The sequence below is a fragment of the Poromitra crassiceps genome, assembly GCF_964638095.1.
Source record: "Poromitra crassiceps genome assembly, chromosome: 2".
Classification (NCBI taxonomy): domain Eukaryota; kingdom Metazoa; phylum Chordata; class Actinopteri; order Beryciformes; family Melamphaidae; genus Poromitra; species Poromitra crassiceps.
The window spans coordinates 7,117,534-7,127,533 of record NC_139624.1 but is presented as its reverse complement, the minus strand read 5'-3'; the positions used below and the strand labels follow the sequence as shown (position 1 = coordinate 7,127,533).

Below are 10,000 nucleotides of genomic sequence, written 5' to 3'. Positions count from 1 at the left end.
AGAGGAGACAGCATCAGGACCAGCTCACCTCTCCATCTCATAGCCTGAGAGAGGAGAGGAGACAGCATCAGGACCAGCTCACCTCTCCATCTCATAGCCTGAGAGAGGAGAGGAGGCAGCATCAGGACCAACTCACCTCTCCATCTCATAGCCTGAGAGAGGAGAGGAGGCAGCATCAGGACCAGCTCACCTCTCCATCTCATAGCCTGGACGCCTCCTATTTATCACCCAGCACTGTTTGCACAATAAGAATATGGTTATTTTACATCAAGAAAACGATAAAGTCAATCGTGTGTCTCACCATGACGTAGGAGGCGTTGATGAAGCCGCTGGAGTTAGTTTCAGATGCAGACAGGCAGACTCTGGATCTCTCCACTGGATACAAACACAACAGAGACGCAGGTTACCATGGTTACCACCTTCCACTGGATACAAACACAACAGAGACGCAGGTTACCATGGTTACCACCTTCCACTGGACACAAACACAACAGAGACGCAGGTTACCATGGTTACCACCTTCCACTGGATACAAACACAACAGAGACGCAGGTTACCGTGGTTACCACCTTCCACTGGATACAAACACAACAGAGACGCAGGTTACCGTGGTTACCACCTTCCACTGGATACAAACACAACAGAGACGCAGGTTACCATGGTTACCACCTTCCACTGGATACAAACACAACAGAGACGCAGGTTACCGTGGTTACCACCTTCCACTGGATACAAACACAACAGAGACGCAGGTTACCATGGTTACCACCTTCCACTGGATACAAACACAACAGAGACGCAGGTTACCGTGGTTACCACCTTCCACTGGATACAAACACAACAGAGACGCAGGTTACCATGGTTACCACCTTCCACTGGATACAAACACAACAGAGACACAGGTTACCATGGTTACCACCTTCCACTGGATACAAACACAACAGAGACGCAGGTTACCATGGTTACCACCTTCCACTGGATACAAACACAACAGAGACGCAGGTTACCATGGTTACCACCTTCCACTGGATACAAACACAACAGAGACGCAGGTTACCATGGTTACCACCTTCCACTGGATACAAACACAACAGAGACGCAGGTTACCATGGTTACCACCTTCCACTGGATACAAACACAACAGAGATGCAGGTTACCATGGTTACCACCTTCCACTGGATACAAACACAACAGAGACGCAGGTTACCATGGTTACCACCTTCCACTGGATACAAACACAACAGAGACGCAGGTTACCATGGTTACCACCTTCCACTGGATACAAACACAACAGAGACGCAGGTTACCATGGTTACCACCTTCCACTGGATACAAACACAACAGAGACGCAGGTTACCATGGTTACCACCTTCCACTGGATACAAACACAACAGAGACGCAGGTTACCATGGTTACCACCTTCCACTGGATACAAACACAACAGAGACGCAGGTTACCATGGTTACCACCTTCCGACAAGAAACCTGGACAGCCCTTTGTCCCGTTTTTCCACACTGGAACACATGCAAGTACACACACACACACACACACACACGCACACACACACGCACACACACAGACACACAGACACACACACACACACACACGCACACGCACGCGCACACGCACAGACACACAGACACACACACACACACACGCACACGCACACGCACACGCAAGCGCACACGCATACTTTGTGATTTGGAAGAAGAGAAGGAGATTGACTGTATGTTCTCCCTCCATGTTCCTCACCAGGCATCAGAGCTCTGGCCCGGTTCCTCTGGGCGTTCCCCTCCTTCAGGGCCGTGCTGTAGTCGGCATGCTTGGCTTGACGCTGGCTGATCAACTGAAAAGCAATGAAACCAGTCATGACCCCATCTTAAACGTATTAACTCATTCCCCGCCATTGGCGTTATGAAAACGTTATAAAAATCCAAATAAACGCTTCCCTCTCCATTGACATCATCGGACGGCAATAAGTGTTTTCACCGTCATGTGATAGATAATAGTACAGCACGTCTAAAGGTGTACAGGATTTCTCACTCCGGTGTTACGGTAAAAGCTGTGCCCACGGGCGAGTTTGACCAGAAGGGGAAACTAAATCATTATGGGGTTCATAGTTGAGTGTAACACCACCAGTATCCGCCATCAAAGACATTTATTCGGGTCAGGAGCCATGAAGATGACTTCATTTACAAAAATGCCATTTCCTCCGCTTTCTGGTCACAGAGTGGTGTTTTTGTTGAAAACTACCTACATTCAGGTGTCGATAACTAAAGAACGGATGAAGGTAGAATCAAACTTTTTTTCCATATGAAAGTCGAGGCTCTCTTCTTTGTTTTGGGATATTCAGTCTTTACGTATAGAAGAAAATATTCTGTGGGTCTTGGAAAATTAATGAAAATGATGAAAAACCCTGGCGGTGGCCAGTGACTTTTTCTGAAAAACTGTGGCGGAGAATGAGTTAACAGTAATAATCCACCACATTTCCATATAAATAAATGTCTCTTATGCCGCACAGAATGTGATGCGTTACATTTCCGGTTTGTTTGGCATCAACAGCAGAAGAAGAAATGGGTTGTTAGCATGGGCAGTGTTAGCAACAATGACCATGAAGGTGAAATAGGCACTAGCTGCTTCTGGCTCCCCAAAAAACAAGATGGCGACGGTCAAAATGCCAAAACGGGATTCCACAAAGCAACGTGTGACGTCACGGTCCATATGGCCACGCACCTTGAACTGTCTGTCCATGTCACGGTCCATATGGCCACGCACCTTGAACTGTCTGTCCATGTCACGGTCCATATGGCCACGCACCTTGAACTGTCTGTCCATGTCACGGTCCATATGGCCACGCACCTTGAACTGTCTGTCCATGCGCGTCCTGCCCGAGGGCCCGGGGGTGAGGAGGTCGCACACGTAGGCGTGGAGGAGGTCAGATGTCACAGAGGTGTCTCGGCTCAGGATGGCCTCCACCAGAGCGTCATGGATGAACACATACTGCTCCTAGAGGGAGAGAGAGAGACTATTATAAAACCATCTTGTAGGGGAAGCTCTCAGGATTCTGTTATGGGTTTCATTGTAGGTACTACCTACCAGAGAGGCTCACAAGTTATTTTCTGCAGGATAGTCCAAAGTCAAGTTTCAAGTCTTTGTTCACAAGTCCAAGTCAAGGCTTACGCCTCTTATGGTTGTAATGAGGATTCTATCATCTGCTACCATCCGGTCTGCTCAGAACCCTGAAGGAATTCCTCACTCCTTTATCAATTAGCTATTAGCTACACTATCAGCATTCGTTGGTATTCACGAGTTTCCTGGTGAGACCGTGGGTCTGCTCTCGTCTGCTTTCCAGGCTTCACGAGTTTCCTGGTGAGACCGTGGGTCTGCTCTCGTCTGCAGCAGTCAACTCAACTTTTTTTAGTCGAGTGTTTTTAAAAATAAATTATTTTTACAACTTTGAGATGATATAACAACCCCCCCACCCCCCACCCCCACACCCGCGCGCAGGCCACTACTTTACTTTTACTCTAGTATTTTTTTAAAGCAGTAATTTTGCTTCTACCCGAGTAAAATTTCATGGAAAAAACACTACTTCTACTTGAGTAGATTGTATTTGTAGCACTCTTTCCACCCTCGCTTCTGAGTTACCTCTGTCTGAACCAGGAAGTTCCTCTGAGTCCTGACGTGCTTCAGGAAGCCCAGAACATTGACCGTGCCCTGGTCCTGGATCTGCTGCAGCATGCTGTCTATCACCATGTAGGTCCCTGTCCTGCCCACACCGGCACTGTAACACACACACGCACACACGCACACGCACACACGCACACACACACACACACACACACACACACACACACACACACGTCAAATCAAGCAAGCCAGTGCAATGATTTATAGATGGTTTTAACTCGACAACATGAACATTCTAAATTGCCCCTAGCTTACTTCCTGTTGGCATGTTTGCCAATACAATAGCTGACAGGAAATAAACTAGCTTTCAAACTGTTCGCTAGCAGCACAATGCCGTGAAAACTGTGTATAGGTTAGCAGAAGCAGCTTGAAAACTGTGTATAGGTTAGCAGAAGCAGCTTGAAAACTGTCTATAGCTTAGCAGAAGCAGCTTGAAAACTGTCTATAGGTTAGCAGAAGCAGCTTGAAAACTGTCTATAGGTTAGCAGAAGCAGCTTGAAAACTGTCTATAGCTTAGCAGAAGCAGCTTGAAAACTGTCTATAGGTTAGCAGAAGCAGCTTGAAAACTGTGTATAGGTTAGCAGAAGCAGCTTGAAAACTGTCTATAGCTTAGCAGAAGCAGCTTGAAAACTGTCTATAGGTTAGCAGAAGCAGCTTGAAAACTGTCTATAGGTTAGCAGAAGCAGCTTGAAAACTGTCTATAGGTTAGCAGAAGCAGCTTGAAAACTGTCTATAGGTTAGCAGAAGCAGCTTGAAAACTGTCTATAGCTTAGCAGAAGCAGCTTGAAAACTGTCTATAGGTTAGCAGAAGCAGCTTGAAAACTGTCTATAGGTTAGCAGAAGCAGCTTGAAAACTGTCTATAGGTTAGCAGAAGCAGCTTGAAAACTGTCTATAGGTTAGCAGAAGCAGCTTGAAAACTGTCTATAGCTTAGCAGAAGCAGCTTGAAAACTGTCTATAGGTTAGCAGAAGCAGCTTGAAAACTGTCTATAGGTTAGCAGAAGCAGCTTGAAAACTGTCTATAGGTTAGCAGAAGCAGCTTGAAAACTGTCTATAGCTTAGCAGAAGCAGCTTGAAAACTGTCTATAGGTTAGCAGAAGCAGCTTGAAAACTGTCTATAGGTTAGCAGAAGCAGCTTGAACACTGTCTATAGGTTAGCAGAAGCAGCTTGAAAACTGTCTATAGCTTAGCAGAAGCAGCTTGAAAACTGTCTATAGGTTAGCAGAAGCAGCTTGAAAACTGTCTATAGGTTAGCAGAAGCAGCTTGAACACTGTCTATAGCTTAGCAGAAGCAGCTTGAAAACTGTCTATAGGTTAGCAGAAGCAGCTTGAAAACTGTCTATAGGTTAGCAGAAGCAGCTTGAAAACTGTCTATTGGTTAGCAGAAGCAGCTTGAAAACTGTCTATAGGTTAGCAGAAGCAGCTTGAAAACTGTCTATAGGTTAGCAGAAGCAGCTTGAAAACTGTCTATTGGTTAGCAGAAGCAGCTTGAAAACTGTCTATTGGTTAGCAGAAGCAGCTTGAAAACTGTCTATAGGTTAGCAGAAGCAGCTTGAAAACTGTCTATAGGTTAGCAGAAGCAGCTTGAAAACTGTCTATAGGTTAGCAGAAGCAGCTTGAAAACTGTCTATAGCTTAGCAGAAGCAGCTTGAAAACTGTCTATTGGTTAGCAGAAGCAGCTTGAAAACTGTCTATAGCTTAGCAGAAGCAGCTTGAAAACTGTGTATAGCTTAGCAGAAGCAGCTTGAAAACTGTGTATAGGTTAGCAGAAGCAGCTTGAAAACTGTCTATAGGTTAGCAGAAGCAGCTTGAAAACTGTCTATAGCTTAGCAGAAGCAGCTTGAAAACTGTCTATAGGTTAGCAGAAGCAGCTTGAAAACTGTCTATAGCTTAGCAGAAGCAGCTTGAAAACTGTCTATAGGTTAGCAGAAGCAGCTTGAACACTGTCTATAGCTTAGCAGAAGCAGCTTGAAAACTGTCTATAGGTTAGCAGAAGCAGCTTGAAAACTGTCTATAGGTTAGCAGAAGCAGCTTGAAAACTGTCTATAGCTTAGCAGAAGCAGCTTGAAAACTGTCTATAGGTTAGCAGAAGCAGCTTGAAAACTGTCTATAGGTTAGCAGAAGCAGCTTGAAAACTGTCTATAGGTTAGCAGAAGCAGCTTGAACACTGTCTATAGCTTAGCAGAAGCAGCTTGAAAACTGTCTATAGGTTAGCAGAAGCAGCTTGAAAACTGTCTATAGGTTAGCAGAAGCAGCTTGAAAACTGTCTATAGCTTAGCAGAAGCAGCTTGAAAACTGTCTATAGCTTAGCAGAAGCAGCTTGAAAACTGTGTATAGGTTAGCAGAAGCAGCTTGAAAACTGTCTATAGGTTAGCAGAAGCAGCTTGAAAACTGTCTATAGCTTAGCAGAAGCAGCTTGAAAACTGTCTATAGGTTAGCAGAAGCAGCTTGCAAACTGTCTATAGCTTAGCAGAAGCAGCTTGAAAACTGTCTATAGCTTAGCAGAAGCAGCTTGAAAACTGTCTATAGCTTAGCAGAAGCAGCTTGAAAACTGTCTATAGGTTAGCAGAAGCAGCTTGAAAACTGTCTATAGCTTAGCAGAAGCAGCTTGAAAACTGTCTATAGGTTAGCAGAAGCAGCTTGAAAACTGTCTATTGGTTAGCAGAAGCAGCTTGAAAACTGTCTATAGGTTAGCAGAAGCAGCTTGAAAACTGTCTATAGGTTAGCAGAAGCAGCTTGAAAACTGTCTATAGCTTAGCAGAAGCAGCTTGAAAACTGTCTATTGGTTAGCAGAAGCAGCTTGAAAACTGTCTATAGGTTAGCAGAAGCAGCTTGAAAACTGTCTATAGGTTAGCAGAAGCAGCTTGAACACTGTCTATAGCTTAGCAGAAGCAGCTTGAAAACCATCTATAGGTTAGCAGAAGCAGCTTGAAAACTGTCTATAGCTTAGCAGAAGCAGCTTGAAAACTGTCTATAGGTTAGCAGAAGCAGCTTGAAAACTGTCTATAGCTTAGCAGAAGCAGCTTGAAAACTGTCTATAGGTTAGCAGAAGCAGCTTGAAAACTGTCTATAGCTTAGCAGAAGCAGCTTGAAAACTGTCTATAGCTTAGCAGAAGCAGCTTGAAAACTGTCTATAGGTTAGCAGAAGCAGCTTGAAAACTGTCTATTGGTTAGCAGAAGCAGCTTGAAAACTGTCTATAGGTTAGCAGAAGCAGCTTGAAAACTGTCTATAGCTTAGCAGAAGCAGCTTGAAAACTGTCTATAGGTTAGCAGAAGCAGCTTGAAAACTGTCTATAGGTTAGCAGAAGCAGCTTGAAAACTGTCTATAGCTTAGCAGAAGCAGCTTGAAAACTGTCTATAGCTTAGCAGAAGCAGCTTGAAAACTGTCTATAGGTTAGCAGAAGCAGCTTGAAAACTGTCTATAGCTTAGCAGAAGCAGCTTGAAAACTGTCTATAGGTTAGCAGAAGCAGCTTGAAAACTGTCTATAGGTTAGCAGAAGCAGCTTGAAAACTGTCTATTGGTTAGCAGAAGCAGCTTGAAAACTGTCTATAGGTTAGCAGAAGCAGCTTGAAAACTGTCTATAGCTTAGCAGAAGCAGCTTGAAAACTGTCTATAGGTTAGCAGAAGCAGCTTGAAAACTGTCTATAGCTTAGCAGAAGCAGCTTGAAAACTGTCTATAGGTTAGCAGAAGCAGCTTGAAAACTGTCTATAGGTTAGCAGAAGCAGCTTGAAAACTGTCTATAGCTTAGCAGAAGCAGCTTGAAAACTGTCTATAGGTTAGCAGAAGCAGCTTGAAAACTGTCTATAGGTTAGCAGAAGCAGCTTGAAAACTGTCTATTGGTTAGCAGAAGCAGCTTGAAAACTGTCTATAGGTTAGCAGAAGCAGCTTGAAAACTGTCTATAGCTTAGCAGAAGCAGCTTGAAAACTGTCTATAGGTTAGCAGAAGCAGCTTGAAAACTGTCTATAGGTTAGCAGAAGCAGCTTGAAAACTGTCTATAGCTTAGCAGAAGCAGCTTGAAAACTGTCTATAGCTTAGCAGAAGCAGCTTGAAAACTGTCTATAGGTTAGCAGAAGCAGCTTGAAAACTGTCTATAGCTTAGCAGAAGCAGCTTGAAAACTGTCTATAGGTTAGCAGAAGCAGCTTGAACACTGTCTATAGCTTAGCAGAAGCAGCTTGAAAACTGTCTATAGGTTAGCAGAAGCAGCTTGAAAACTGTCTATAGGTTAGCAGAAGCAGCTTGAAAACTGTCTATAGCTTAGCAGAAGCAGCTTGAAAACTGTCTATAGGTTAGCAGAAGCAGCTTGAAAACTGTCTATAGGTTAGCAGAAGCAGCTTGAAAACTGTCTATAGGTTAGCAGAAGCAGCTTGAACACTGTCTATAGCTTAGCAGAAGCAGCTTGAAAACTGTCTATAGGTTAGCAGAAGCAGCTTGAAAACTGTCTATAGGTTAGCAGAAGCAGCTTGAAAACTGTCTATAGCTTAGCAGAAGCAGCTTGAAAACTGTCTATAGCTTAGCAGAAGCAGCTTGAAAACTGTGTATAGGTTAGCAGAAGCAGCTTGAAAACTGTCTATAGGTTAGCAGAAGCAGCTTGAAAACTGTCTATAGCTTAGCAGAAGCAGCTTGAAAACTGTCTATAGGTTAGCAGAAGCAGCTTGAAAACTGTCTATAGCTTAGCAGAAGCAGCTTGAAAACTGTCTATAGCTTAGCAGAAGCAGCTTGAAAACTGTCTATAGCTTAGCAGAAGCAGCTTGAAAACTGTCTATAGGTTAGCAGAAGCAGCTTGAAAACTGTCTATAGCTTAGCAGAAGCAGCTTGAAAACTGTCTATAGGTTAGCAGAAGCAGCTTGAAAACTGTCTATAGGTTAGCAGAAGCAGCTTGAAAACTGTCTATAGGTTAGCAGAAGCAGCTTGAAAACTGTCTATAGCTTAGCAGAAGCAGCTTGAAAACTGTCTATAGGTTAGCAGAAGCAGCTTGAAAACTGTCTATAGGTTAGCAGAAGCAGTTTGAAAACTGTCTATAGCTTAGCAGAAGCAGCTTGAAAACTGTCTATAGCTTAGCAGAAGCAGCTTGAAAACTGTCTATAGGTTAGCAGAAGCAGCTTGAAAACTGTCTATAGCTTAGCAGAAGCAGCTTGAAAACTGTCTATAGGTTAGCAGAAGCAGCTTGAACACTGTCTATAGCTTAGCAGAAGCAGCTTGAAAACTGTCTATAGGTTAGCAGAAGCAGCTTGAAAACTGTCTATAGGTTAGCAGAAGCAGCTTGAAAACTGTCTATAGCTTAGCAGAAGCAGCTTGAAAACTGTCTATAGGTTAGCAGAAGCAGCTTGAAAACTGTCTATAGGTTAGCAGAAGCAGCTTGAAAACTGTCTATAGGTTAGCAGAAGCAGCTTGAACACTGTCTATAGCTTAGCAGAAGCAGCTTGAAAACTGTCTATAGGTTAGCAGAAGCAGCTTGAAAACTGTCTATAGGTTAGCAGAAGCAGCTTGAAAACTGTCTATAGCTTAGCAGAAGCAGCTTGAAAACTGTCTATAGCTTAGCAGAAGCAGCTTGAAAACTGTGTATAGGTTAGCAGAAGCAGCTTGAAAACTGTCTATAGGTTAGCAGAAGCAGCTTGAAAACTGTCTATAGCTTAGCAGAAGCAGCTTGAAAACTGTCTATAGGTTAGCAGAAGCAGCTTGAAAACTGTCTATAGCTTAGCAGAAGCAGCTTGAAAACTGTCTATAGCTTAGCAGAAGCAGCTTGAAAACTGTCTATAGCTTAGCAGAAGCAGCTTGAAAACTGTCTATAGGTTAGCAGAAGCAGCTTGAAAACTGTCTATAGCTTAGCAGAAGCAGCTTGAAAACTGTCTATAGGTTAGCAGAAGCAGCTTGAAAACTGTCTATTGGTTAGCAGAAGCAGCTTGAAAACTGTCTATAGGTTAGCAGAAGCAGCTTGAAAACTGTCTATAGGTTAGCAGAAGCAGCTTGAAAACTGTCTATAGGTTAGCAGAAGCAGCTTGAAAACTGTCTATTGGTTAGCAGAAGCAGCTTGAAAACTGTCTATAGGTTAGCAGAAGCAGCTTGAAAACTGTCTATAGGTTAGCAGAAGCAGCTTGAAAACTGTCTATAGGTTAGCAGAAGCAGCTTGAAAACTGTCTATAGCTTAGCAGAAGCAGCTTGAAAACTGTCTATAGCTTAGCAGAAGCAGCTTGAAAACTGTCTATAGGTTAGCAGAAGCAGCTTGAAAACTGTCTATAGCTTAGCAGAAGCAGCTTGAAAACTGTCTATAGGTTAGCAGAAGCAGCTTGAAAACTGTCTATTGGTTAGC

At 43.6% G+C, this 10,000-nt stretch overlaps 1 protein-coding gene across 1 annotated transcript in view; it reads right to left on the bottom strand.

Moving 5' to 3' along the window:
• Window positions 1–10,000, bottom strand: part of ptprz1b (protein tyrosine phosphatase receptor type Z1b) — a gene marked incomplete at both ends in the record, with an annotated part of 165,234 nt that overhangs the window by 5,672 nt on the left and 149,562 nt on the right. The window contains 4 exons of the mRNA XM_083660693.1: window positions 302–375; window positions 1,753–1,846; window positions 2,860–3,006; window positions 3,649–3,784. Of these exons, the coding sequence (XP_083516819.1) occupies window positions 302–375; window positions 1,753–1,846; window positions 2,860–3,006; window positions 3,649–3,784 (451 nt within the window). The remainder of the gene's footprint in view (window positions 1–301; window positions 376–1,752; window positions 1,847–2,859; window positions 3,007–3,648; window positions 3,785–10,000) is intronic.